Raw genomic sequence first — 13,955 nt, forward strand, 5'->3', positions numbered from 1 at the left:
CTTACTCCCAATAATCAAGACCATGTCTTGGCTTGGGTTTTCTGCCAGAGGACACACAGTTTCTTCCTCTGACAGATCATCTGTAAACTCCTGGATTTGCTCGTCAACAGTGAAGAAAGGAATCTCAAAACTACTGTTGGGAGTGTTCTGAGGACCATAACTCTCTACAGAAGATATGGTCTCCACTGAAGTTTGATCTAAAGAGGAAAATATAACAATTATATATAAACAATCAAACATTTCAATACTGCTACAAATAATACATTTATAGTATTTACAAAGACAAAACTGAAGAGTTCAGATACACAAACATCTGCACATCTGAACATTTGAACTCTGCAAATGTTTAAAGCTATGATGATCTTCTTTAATGATTAAGTTCAGTAAACACAAAAGATGAAGAGATTTACCATCAGTAGACGTTTCTTCCTCCAGCTCCACATTTTCACACTGTTCCTGTATTTGCAGGTCAATGATGGAGGAAGGAACCTCAAGGCTGTTAGGAGCTTGCTGGGATTCATGATGCTCAACAGGGCTTGAGATGTTTCCTACTGAGGTTTGATCTAAAGAGGGGAACATACATTCAACATTTACTTTAATAAAAACACACAGAAACGTTTCAATCCTTTTACAAATACATATATTTGCAGAGACAATATTTTAAAGCTATGGTGATCATTTTTATTCTTTTTTTTCCAGTCACAGAAAAAATAAAGGGATTTACCATCAGTAGAAGGTTCTGCTTCGGTGACTGGCTTCACCTTCTCACTGTCCACCTGCTCCACCTTTTCACCCCTTCCAGCTCTTGGGCGTGAAAAGCGGAACAGCTTTCTCCAAAAACTTGTTTTTTTCTTCACTTTCTTTTTCTCTGTCACCCCACTCCCTCCACCTTCCTCACAAGGAACAACACGGCTCTCATCAAGCTGATGGTTTTCAAGACGAGGCGTGTCATTATTTAACTGAAGTGGTGTACTAGGATGTAAACTGTACACACACTCCGACTCTGTCGCTATATTCAGACAAGAAATTCGCTGACCCATGATAAAACAAACGCACTGTCTCACTCCAAACTACCCACTAAAACTAAATTACATCGTCAAGCCTTAACATTCCACTTTGACGTTCTAATTATGACATCAAATAAAATGTCCTTGAGATCAATTTGTTTTGTTTTAAAATTTGCTGAACTACATATTGCATATATAATACCTGACAATTCTTATAGTAAATCCTAAAATAAAGCTAAAATAAATATTAAATCATATTATAAATGTAAATCTATTTGTTTTAATACTTGTTCAAGCACTTATATAAATGTTTAATTCCGTACTTCTGCAGTATAATGCTGCGTCGCTAATACTTTCTTATTGGTTGTATTCTCTTTCTCAACCACTTGAGGGCGGCAAATATCATGGTATCTGAACAGAACTGATAGTCCACATTACTTCATGATGTCAGTGGGAGTAGTCTACTTAAAGAGTTTTATTTCTTTTTGTATGTATATTTAAATGTAAGGAATTGAAGTCAGAAATGAATTAGAGTAAAGATGTGTGGATGGGATTTTAAAACATAATAATCTGACTGAATCTACTAAACATAGTAGTGGAAACATGCTAATTTCTGTTTTTCCTTTTAGCTTAGAGAACTTGTGTTTTCCAGAAAACAAGTTTAATTAAATACAATGGATTTCCAAATGTTTGTTTAAAATATGAAGGTCAGCCTGGTTTTGATCCAACTTGTGATGGGTGTCAACAAGCTCCAGCCACTCTTTCTGACATACTTTCTGGCTTTTTTCAGCACTAAGCACTTTTTGGGCATCAATTTTTAAATCCATTTCTCAATGTTTTCTTTTAGATATCAAACCACGCACCCTATAGCATTATTTAGATGTAACCCTACAAATGTTTTCTTGTCATCTTCACAGTCAAATGCACTTGCTATCTGTTTAATAATTGCTAAAAGGCAAATAACACTGAAGTGGAAAAATCCTTCTCCGCCCAGTTATGTGCATTGGATGCATGATCTGATGCAGTCTATTCAAATAGAAAAGATTACAGATTGCAGTATTAGAAAAAAATGACACTATTTGGCAACCCATCCTCTCAAATTTTCCTGTTAAAAATGGAGAGCACAGACAAAATATACATGTTTATATATTTGTTTATTTTTTTCTTTTTAAAATTAATAAATTTATTTTTTTACTGCTGTACCGTTAGCATATTTGTATATTTTGCTATATGGCCTAACGTGTTACTTTTATCCATAATGTTATTTAATTTATCTTAATTTTATCAGTTGATGTCTTGTGATTCTTTGTAATTAATATTGTAACTCTCTGACTAATATGCATCAATAAAACAAAGTTAGGCTAAAATAAAAAGGTCATAAGCTGGGAAATGTACAGTACAGCTGTTTTGATAGGCCTACTTGCTTTGAAATTAGGCTCGTATCAATTAGCTATTTACAAGTTATAATGATGTATAAATCAAGTGATCCAACCAGAAGCCTCTAATATAAAAACAGTTTCAAAGAGAGTCACTCTGATGAGAAACACTGAACACGAGTGATATTTCAGTTTTATCTCTTGATATAGTTTTATATATATATATATATATATATATATATATATATATATATATATATATATATATATATATATATAGAGAGAGAGAGAGAGAGAGAGAGAGAGAGAGAGAGAGAGAGAGAGAGATAGAGAGAGAGAGATAGAGAGATAGAACACTCACTGGCCACTTTATTAGGCACACTTGTCAAACTGTTCGTTAACACAAATTTTTAATCAGCCAATCATAGGGCACCCACTCAATGCATTTAGGCATGTAGACATGATCAAGACGATCTACTGCAGTTCAAACAGAGCATCAGAATGGGAGAGAAAGGTGATTTAAGTGACTTTGAATGTGGCATGTTTGTTGTTGCCAGAAGGGCTGGTCTGGGTATTTCAGAAACTGCTGATCTACTGGGATTTTCATTCACAACCATCTCTAGGGAATAGTCCGAAAAAGAGAAAATATCCAGTGAGTGCCAGTTCTGTTACAATCCTCATAACAATCAAGGTATGCAGAAGAGCATCTCTAAACGCACAACATGTCCAACTTTGAGGTAGTTGGGCTACAGCAGCAGAAGACCACATCGGGTGCCACTCCTGTCAGCTAAGAACAGGAAACTGAGGCTACAATTCACAGAGGCTCACCAAAATAGGACAATAGAAGATTGGAAAAACAGGGTCGGGTCTATTGAGTCTCTCATCATTTCTGCTGCAACATTCCAGTGGTAGGGGCAGAACTTAGTATCAACAACATGAAAGCATGGATTCATCCTGCCTTGTATCAACGGTTGAGGCTGGTGGTGGTGGTGTAATGGTGTGGTGGACATTTTCATTACTTAAATTAAAATTAAAAAAAATTTTACTGGATGTTCTGCATGCTCAGAACAGTGTTTTTTGACATTCAGCTGATACACAGATGCTCCTTCAGATATGTTTCTTGTAATATCGCATTGAACTTTTTAAACTTAGAAATATTTTTTTTCCCTCAAAAGTTTACAGATTTAAATAAAATAAATTAAAATTAATTGGGTACATTTGATACTTTTAATAGAAGGAAATGCTAAAGCTCAGACATCTAAACAAGCTGAAACTAAATACAGCTCTTCATTAGTAACCCTTTACACAGACAAATGAAGATGCCAGCAGATGCTGGAATAAGCATCTACACGAGCAAAACCACAGATAAATCATAGTTTGGAAGGAATTTGGTCAAATACTTACTGCGCTTCAGCCTCATAAATTGATGTTGCTAATGAATAGAAGTGTTTATAGAGATATTTGAAACGACACATCCCTGTAATGATTTCATTTTTAAGAGAATGCAAATAAGGCACCCGATAAATAGATGAAAAAATGGTATGCAATTATTTGGCTACGATGAGAGAATGTGGGCTCAACACAAACCCAACCATCAACGTTGATCAATGGTCCTGTTCTCTCTGCGTTGGAATAATAGCATTCGTTTAGCTTATTCATCTCCTCTTGAGCGTATGTTTGTGTGCAGTGGAGGATGGTGGGCTTTAAACGATGATGGATACAGAGAGGCTGGCAGAAATGGGAGCTGCTTCCTTCATTTAATTACTGTGTCAAACCGAATTACCTTAGAAATCAGAAAACATGACCACTACGCCACAGATTTATTCATACTTGCTGGACTTTCTGCTTTTCCTCTCAGTTTGATGCATTTGTTTAGTTATTTGTTGGCATGTGGAGTATTCTAACATTTATTTAGCATCACTTTTTTTGGTGGATGATGTTGTTTCAACAACTCTTGTATCACTGTGTAAAGACTGATACAGCATTGTAAAATGAGCAAGATAAAGGTGGTTTTACTTATCCCTTTCAGCTGTCTCAATGGTCCGCAGTGAATATTTATAACTATCAGGTTTTTTTTTATGTAACCATTTTACTTTAATTAGATAGGACTTTAATGTAAATACTAATGTATATGAATGAATCCATGGATGTGTCCGTAAGTTTGGCAACTGATTGTTTCCTTGCTGCCCAAAAACATAGTGACTCTGAATGCAGTGTTTGTTCACCCCTCAAAATTGACTTCAGACAGATATTTTTTTTTTCCCCAACTTTATGTTTTCCAACTCAGCATGATTCACAAATAGAATTACAGGTAAAAAAAAACTAAATGATAAAATTTCTATACAAAATACAGCAACACCTGAATGAATTTTAAAATAGCAAATATAAAAATGTAAAATAAAAAAAACACAACATGGTCTTTCAAACATATATGCACAATAAAATCACAGGTTTAAGTAGATAGATACAATTCAATTCAAAATGTTGTCAATTATTAATCTACACCTAAAGTGGGAAGTAAGGCAAGATTTTTCTTTCTTAAATAATCGAGAAGAGGACTTCACATTTTAAAGAAGTCGTCACTAGCAGGTCCTTTTATTGTGTGTCTGATTTTCTCTAATTTAATAAAATGAAAAATCCAAAAAACAATGAGTCAGACAGATTTCTGAGGGGCCTTTACTTGACAACATTTTTAGCCAAAAATGTGAACTTTTATTTGTGTTGCCTATTCAATTACATTATAATGGTGTTTTGAGGATCGAAAGGGGTTTCAAGGTGGACATTTTTACAAATGCAGTAATGCTTACTTTCCATGTAAACAGCCAAAATCGGAGTCTTTGAAAATGGTGACAACATGCATATTTTAGAAATGGGCCTGTACAAGATTCCGACGGTAGGATAACCTTGGATAAAAATATCACAGTTTCGTGGTATTGTGATTACTGCTCTAAAGTATGTTCTTTTTAAATGTCTGGGTAAAAAAATTATACTTTTTTCCCCTTTGAACACAATATATTTTATGTTGGAACAGTAAACATGTCAGACTAAATAACTCAAATGAATCACTAACTTTTGCTGGCTCCATTAGTTTAAAAAAGACTGGTTTCTTTACTATTTAAAACAGCATATGTGGACATCTTTTTTCTGGAGATATTGTTTTCCAAAAAATAAACAAACAAATCTTATATATATATATATATATATATATATATATATATATATATATATATATATATATATATATATATATATATATATATATATATATACTGTAGGAACGGTATAGAAGAAAGTATTGGCCGTTTTAAAACCTGGACTTTTCCAATCCACGGTATACCTTAAAAACGGTTATCATGCTATGCCTAGCAAATTCATAGTACAGGTAGACATGCACAGCACATGTCAATTTTAATGAGAAGTGTGATCAAGCCCCAAACATACACAACAGTGGCGAGGTAAATGGTAGCATTATTGCTGGTCAAGAGTTTGCTAATTGCTTCTTCAGCAAAATGTAGATTTACTTCACTAATATTACAACAACCAGCAGAGACGCATCAAATACACACAAATTCTAAATACACACCAGCAAAGAAATGCAGAGGGCACATCATCAGTTCCTTACTGATACAATTTATATGCAAGGTAAAGTTAAAGATCCACATACTGGCTTGGCATACATATACAGTACAGTGTTTTGGGTTGTCTTCGTAAATATGTGTAAATGAGGATGATTTTAAAAAGACTGCTGTGCATGTAACTTTTTAAAAACGCAATGGAAAAACTTTTCAGTTTTGGCTACATTTTTGTAAACATATAGTCAGAGACTGTGTAACCATTTAATCATGTACAACAAAATAGATAGCACTTTAATGATAACTAGGGAAACATTTGCTCACTACAATGCTAAATTCTCACTATAACTGCCACCAAATGTAGAAAACATTGGTTATTTAAGCACAATTGGTCATTTGGGCACAAACAATGACATCCAAATACATTTCAGATGGCATCTTTATTTGTTTAGCTCAAATGTCAGAAATGTAACACAGAATTCTGGGATATCAAAGGGTATTAAGGACACATCTATTATGTTTTTGAAACTTATGTTTTGAAAAGACACAGACAGAGACAGACAGACAGACAGACAGACAGACAGACAGACAGACAGACAGACAGACAGACAGACGGACGGACGGACGGACGGACGGACGGACGGACGGATGGATGGATGGATGGATGGATGGATGGATGGATGGATGGATGGATGGATGGATGGATGGATGGATGGATAGAACGGATGGATGGATGGATGGATAGATAGAACGGATGGATGGATGGATGGATGGATGGATGGATGGACAATCGGATGGTTGGACGGACGGACGGACAGACAGCACAGAGGGATGGACGGACAGACAGATTGATAGATAGATAGAGAGATGGATAGATAGGTTGAACAAAAGTAACCTTAAATCAGAATTTACCAGAGGTGTGAATACTTTTGGGTTTCCCTATAGAAAGAAACGGAGGGATGGGGCTATAGATGAACAGACAGATGATAATAAAAGAAAGACAGAGTAAAAACTGAGTGTAGTCTATATGGAGGTCAACATTGTTCCTCCGTGACCTCAGCTACTCATGTTGTTTGCAGGGAACTTTCACCCTCTGACCTGTGACCTCTGTCTGATTTAAGGGGGTTCAGTGTACTATCATCTTCATGGGACACAAGGCTCTGTCCAGCCTGTGCAGTGTGTTGAATTAAGCCTATACAGCTCTATAACTGATCTCTCTCTCTCACTCTCTCTCTCTCTCTCTCTCTCTCTCTCTCTGCTACATCTGGCTGCATTTTACAGCACACAGGCTCCTATAGACAGCACAGCTTATCACCAATCATTACACCATTCATCAGCACGATTTTCAGGAGTATGCAAATGTGATCAGCAAACAAATAATTACACAAGTCAATGAGAACAATTAGCACAACAATGCCCCAGAGACTGGGATAAGCTTAATTAATTTCCCCATTGCTCTATAACAGCATGATTAACCCCAAACTGAATATTTTCACAAACAGCTTCAGCATTATAAATGCTAAATAATTCTGAGGCCATTCATTCTTATTAACAAAGACAAAGTCAAAGTGATGCAGAGTGAAATAAACAAACAAAAAAGATAGTTATATTTATACTGTTTATACTATGTGTAATCTGTCAATCTGTATTTTTGGTTTTGCACATAAAATTCTGTAAAATGAAAAGAAAAAATTAAAATTAAATAAAAAGAGAGAGAAAAAAAGAAACTCTTTGTTTAATGGCTGATATTCATGAAAGACCTTTATTTTATAACTTTGTATCCTGTTACTGCTTATTTGATGTAACTTCAATGGCAGCTCATTGTCTCTAATGGACAGTGTCTTCTGTCAACTTTCCTCCATTCAGCCCACAGACCAAAGTTCATCCTCCACATCTACAAGCCCTGTGAAGCTGGTCAGTCTGTAGTTAAACAGTGAAGCAGCATCTTCCCCCACGGCTGGAGCAGGACAGATTAGCGTCCCCTTTATTCTACTCCTCACCCTTTATTCAGTGCCATAAGTTCATTGTAAGGTAGTTTGCTTTGGTGATGCCAAAAGGTGAAATAAAAAAGTCTGTTTAGTGATAATTGAAATGATAAAATGATAAAAAAGACACACAATCACAATAGTTGCTTATTAACTTGAAATGCTTACACTATGTAAAAGTTTAGGATCACTATTTTTTTGTGTTCTGAAATGTTGTATTTATTTCATTTTGAAATTAGTTTTTTTTTTTTCAATTTTCAGGTTTGTTGCATCTTATTATCATTTAAATTATTATTGTAAAATAATAATATTAATACTACAACCATCCTTTCTGAATTTAGAACATTTTTAGGACATTTGTGAAACCATAATGGCACACCTTGATGAACATAAATGAGATTATAAAACAGATTTTAGATTTTTGTTTTGTTTTTTGTAATTTTCAGTTCTAATGTTTTAGGGGATTTAAGAGTACACTTACAAAAAAAACATAATTTATGGAAATTACTAAAATTAGATTTTTTTTTTTGTAATATTTAGAGATCATATTCTTACATGTATCAAATGGCCCGTTTCCACTTAGTGGTATGATACGATACGGTATGGTTCGGTACGCTTTTATGGCCATTTCCACTGTCAAAAGGTACCTAAAAGTGAATCGTACCATACCCTTTTTGGGTACCGTTTGCAGGGTGTACTTAGCATGGCAAAAGAGTACCAAATGGTGGAGATAGACGCGCAGCTGAATGCTATTGGTTTACAGACAAACATCGCTCATGCATACACAAGCAGGAGAATGAAATCAAAGAAACCGCTATTTTTTAATACACAGCCAAGACATTGCACCGTAACACTAACTGCATACAATAAGAAGCCATGGTTAACCTGAGCTCAAACAAACCTTGTCGTTGTCTTGATGAAAAGCCACAAAGCCTAGAAGAACAAAATCTGCTGTGTCCAGTTTTTGTTTTACGAGGCCGTCTAAAAGTGCGAGCGGTTTTACTTTCTCCAGAGAGCTTTCAAAAGCTCGTGTGCGAGTCTATATTTGAAATAGCAAACTTCTTGAGCTGTTGATAAAAACATGCACGTGACTATTGAAGTGCTTCTGACATCTGATCCTTTCAGGAACAGTCAAATGCGAAAGTGATGCGAAAAAACAAAGGAGAAGCTGGAAAAATCAAAGAAGCGAATGATTCTTTCACCTAAAACATGAACAACCTGCCATGTAAAATTATTATCGTCACCTTTTGGAATATTATGAACTGGGAATGACGTAATTACTTTCTAACAAGAGGTTAAATGTGCTAGTGAAGATTAAAGATACAGATGAGAGATTTGCATTGACTGGGCTATATGTAGTGTGTTGTTTTTGAACCCAGATAAGGAATAAATGTATGCTGTGTAGTTTTTCTGTAATCAGTAACATATTAGAGACTGTAAGGGTCTGTATGTGTTCATATACGTTGTATTTATTTATTTATTTCATATAATAGCAGACATTGCAGTAGTTATTTCACACTGTCATTGATCTGCAGTTATAATCAAATCATGTTGATAGAAAGATTAGTAATGAATATTTGTAAAGTATTTATATGTATAAAGCATCTGTTTTGTGAAAAGTGTGTTTCATAGGATATGTGAACAATTTTTTAGAGCTTTACTCTGAGCGAGATTTCCTCGAGCAAGAATGAAATCGACTGAAACTTTCTGTCTTACACCACGATATGTACTTTTGATACCCTTTAGGCAGTAAAAACGCAAGGCTGATAAAGGTGACCTGTAGCGACCCGTACTGTACCAGTCAGTGGAAACAGGCCAAAAGAGTATAATTGCAAAACAGAGGTGTTTGCTTTTGCAAATGGACTCTTTAAATGATTAGATATGAATAAATAAACCCATCATTTGTAGTCCATGCTATAGTCCAGGCAATATGTTCTTTTTTTGCACACTAGATAAAGGTAATAAAATGCACTTCTATGTGACGAAATCCTGGTTATATTGAGCGAAGACGGATCAACCTGTTAGACAGACCTCAGTGTTTGTACACATGAAAATATTTTTACAGACCCTGCCATCAAAGATGAAGACCACCACCCACCAATAAAGCAGCTGTCAACTCGTACAGAAAATGAAATACTGCACACCTTCATTTACGCTTACACTCACCCTTAATCTGGAGGGAGGAGCGAAAAATAATAATTTCCTACGGGAATACTGCCCCCCAAATTAATTACTGCGATTCAGCATTTTTAAATGGACCACTTAATAAAGTGGCAGCATAATTAAATTTCCAGCCCTGTGACCTTGAGAGCACTTGCTAGATAATGAATGATACACGCTGATAATCAATGGAGATATCGCATCTATGCACCATAACGTACATATACCACACAGCAAAATACTGGCTAGTAGCCTATAGACAAATAAATATGACGTGCAAAGAAACTATTACAAATCAAAGTGATGGCAGAACAAAAACTCATACGCTCAAGGTCCTGCACGTGCACTGAATGCTGACAAACAATCTTTACACATCTTACAGTTTTTCTCAGTCGCTTTGGTACATTTCTCACAACACTATTTACATTTGCACAACAGTTAATGCATTTCTCAAAACAATTAGCCATTTGTTTACATCCTAGTAGCAGTTTCTCATTCCTTCCAACACATTGCAGGTGCTTTTGGATATGCATCAATTGCTTTCATGCAACCATCTGCTGTTTATAACATTATCATTTGATTATGTCATGTCAGTTAAAATGAATTAAACTTGTAAATGCTGAATAGTCATTCTGTATAAAACTAATAGCCCTCATTTCATTACTTAAGTCATTACATACAAAAATGTTGAACTAGTTTTCCTGAATATGTCTTCTAAACTGAACAATTTCATGAATGATTTACAGACCTATGTATGTTGTAGGTTTAGTTCCAATATGTACTGCAATATTGTTTATAGTTGTGCACAGTTCTACCCAAATGAATGCTGTGAATAATTTAGAATTGTAAATACCAAATTCAGTAAAAATGTAAAACATACATATTCAGTGTCTTGTAATCAGATACCTCACTAAAAGGAGTTTTTTCTAACTTTACTGTAGTTTTCAAATGGCTGTGCAAACAGTATATAGTGCTGTCTTGAACATTTTAGGAAGTGTCACCAAAATCTGGCTTGCAGTGGAAAAAATGTACAGAGTAAACTGTCATAATGAAAATATGACAAAGCCATTTGACCACTGAACAATGGTCCATAAACTATAGTGTCAGGACTTTTCGTCTTGATGACACTGATACTTTCATTGACATCAATACTTGCTTTTGAGGAATGAGCCATCCATTTTTAACAAGTGACGTGCTTTTGCAGGTTATCAGCTAGGTTTTGCAGTTTGTGCTAATTGTTTTGAGAAATGCATTAACTGTTGTGCAAATGTAAATAGTCTTGTGAGAAATGCACCAACGTCACTGAAAAAACGGTCATGTAATTATATTTATTATTTATTTTACTAACAATGCCACATTATCAGATGTGCAAAAACATAGATAGATAGATAGATAGATAGATAGATAGATAGATAGATAGATAGATAGATAGATAGATAGATAGATAGATAGATAGATAGATAGATAGATAGATAGATAGATAGATAGATAGATAGATAGATAGATAGATGAACAGACAGACAGACAGACAGACAAACAGACTGAACTGACAGACAGATCAACGCAATCTTACAGCAATTCGTAACTTTTTGATTTAGTAATTAATTTGTATGAATTGGTTTGATCTCATTTGTACAATTTTGTATGATTTGTTTACCCCCCAATAACGGTTTTGGGTTTATTTTAATCTGACAGAACTCATAAGAATTCATACAATTTAGCCACTAAACTGACAAAACAAAAAATAGTTACGTTTCCTCATGAGATCAGGCTGGACAGACAGACAGACAGACAGACACAGGCATACAGACAGATTCCCATATTCCCATTTTCTGTTCAAAAATACAAGGGCTAAAGTATTCCTGTAATTTACAGTGTGCAGTGAGCAGATCTTATTTTCATGAAGCATTCTGGTTATCTCTTGATTCACGACCTCCATTAGTGTCGTAGATTATCATTCATCCTCACCCCACAGAAACGACATTAATGTTTTAATTCACACTGATTATGTGATCAAGCAGAGCATAGACGAATGAAGTCCAATATTTTTATAGAACTACACATCGTATCAAGTTGGGGGTTCACTTAAATCATTACAAGTCGTGTTATTTTACTCATGAGAGATTTTAAATTAAGATTTCACATTTGCGTTGAACCATTCTCTTCTTTTGAACAGCTTTTAAATTTATTTAATGCACTAATTTGACATATTTGACATCTTAATGGCCTTTCATGCTGCAGAACTGGCCTTTCCGACATTGTAAAGTGATATCTTGAAAAGAGCAGCCTAAACCTTGTGTGTGTGTGTTTAAGTAGTGCTGCTTGATTTATGGTGCGCACAACAGCAAACAATCCATTTACTACACATTTATCTGACTAATCCTCAGCTTAACTGGAATGCCAATACTGTATTGACGAAATGTCAACATATTCGCACCAGCAACACCGAATCCAACACAGCCTCATTCATCTCTTCTCAAACGTGCAGCAAGTGCACACACACACACTTGCATGTGCATGCAGAGTATGAGAATACACACACCAGTGCTGAGGAAAAATGAGTGTTGTCAGAGCGGCTCATGATTAACCTTATCTGTATAATATAGAAGAGTTATTGACCTCATACAACGACAATACATGATATAACCGACCTACTCTACCATACACAAGCGCACAAAGAACACAGCAAACCCATGCAAATGCACACACAGACATAGACACACTGACACACACATACACAAGGACACAAACATGTATGTATGTTGGTTCAGGGGGGTTTCCAACTATTTTAAATGGAAGACACTGTCAAATTTTAGGATCATCTTGCAGTGTACAGCATTTTAAAACTATTAAAAAAATAATTAATAATTGTCATGTATAAAGTAATTTATTTTCATGTATACATTGTAATAAAGTCAAAATAATTAATTTAAATATTATTTTAAAGGCTAAATGAAAGATTATTTTATTAATTTTGATTAATTTTTACAATAATTTATTATTTATGCTCATTTTTATTTGCATTGTTTGTTAGTAATTTATTTAGAAATGTATTACACAAATACAGTGATATTGGTATATATTTATAATGTATTTCAATGACTTTTTCTTACCAAGGCAAAATACAAGTGTGTTTTGTCTGAAATATGATTACAATTTGTCAACAGATGAAAATTAGCCCTTGCAGCTTATTTACAGTTCTACTGTTAAAACTGTGCAAAGCTAAGCGCGCTCTGTCTGTCTGTCTGTCTGTGTGTGTTCCCGCTGCGGTGTGTGTGCATGTGTATCTGTGTGTGTGCGCGCACGTGTACTTTGTAACAATATTGCGTGTGACTCATCAATGCAACTGCACAACAAATACTCATTGGTAAAGTTCTTACTGTTGTATTTCTCACAAACGCTACGTGAGACCTTCTTCCTTTAAGTCTGTCTGTTGTCTGACGCAGCCGAGGGAGGAGATTTAAGGCACACTAACTGGCACGTAGAAACAGTAGGCGGGGAGAACTCGCCTAAAAAGGCGCAGTACGACGAAACGACCCCCTGGTGGAAAGATGTACAAAACAGGATCTAGTAAAAGGTATAATGAAAAATCTGATGGGTGTTTTGAGCTGAAACTTTACATACACATTCTAGAGACGCAAAACACTTATATTACATCTGAAAAAAGGGGTAACCTAGGTGCCCTTAAATATATGAAGTGAAAATACCTTTAAAAATTTTTTTTAATGTTTACAATGGAAATTCAATTAGATCCACTTATTTGGTAAACAAAGTTTCTCATATATCTACTAAAAGACCAATGACTTTACTATACTGTATTGTAAAGAAATTATATGAACATTTTAATATTACTAT

General features: G+C 34.9%; 2 protein-coding genes across 7 annotated transcripts in view; both read right to left on the bottom strand.

The window, feature by feature from the left end:
- The window catches only part of trpm1a (transient receptor potential cation channel, subfamily M, member 1a), a 163,654-nt gene that overhangs the window by 97,210 nt on the left and 52,489 nt on the right, over positions 1–13,955 (bottom strand). The gene's annotated exons all lie outside the window — the stretch shown is intronic.
- The window catches only part of LOC110438775 (serine/threonine-protein kinase pim-3), a 68,273-nt gene that overhangs the window by 1,829 nt on the left and 52,489 nt on the right, over positions 1–13,955 (bottom strand). For 2 of the 4 annotated variants that reach the window (XM_087261316.1, XM_087261315.1), the window contains 3 exons: positions 725–923; positions 411–563; positions 6–197 (listed from right to left, as the gene is read on the bottom strand). In XM_087261316.1, coding sequence (XP_087117442.1) covers positions 6–24 — 19 coding nt within the window. In that variant the 5' untranslated portion in view covers positions 25–197; positions 411–563; positions 725–923. Of the gene's footprint in view, positions 1–5; positions 198–410; positions 564–724; positions 2,494–13,955 lie in introns of those variants that run through there. The other 2 variants (XM_087261314.1, XM_087261313.1) reach the window with 2 other exon arrangements.

This window comes from Danio rerio, chromosome 7 (assembly GCF_052040795.2).
Source record: "Danio rerio strain M-AB ecotype USA chromosome 7, GRCz13ab, whole genome shotgun sequence".
Taxonomy (NCBI): Eukaryota; Metazoa; Chordata; class Actinopteri; order Cypriniformes; family Danionidae; genus Danio; species Danio rerio.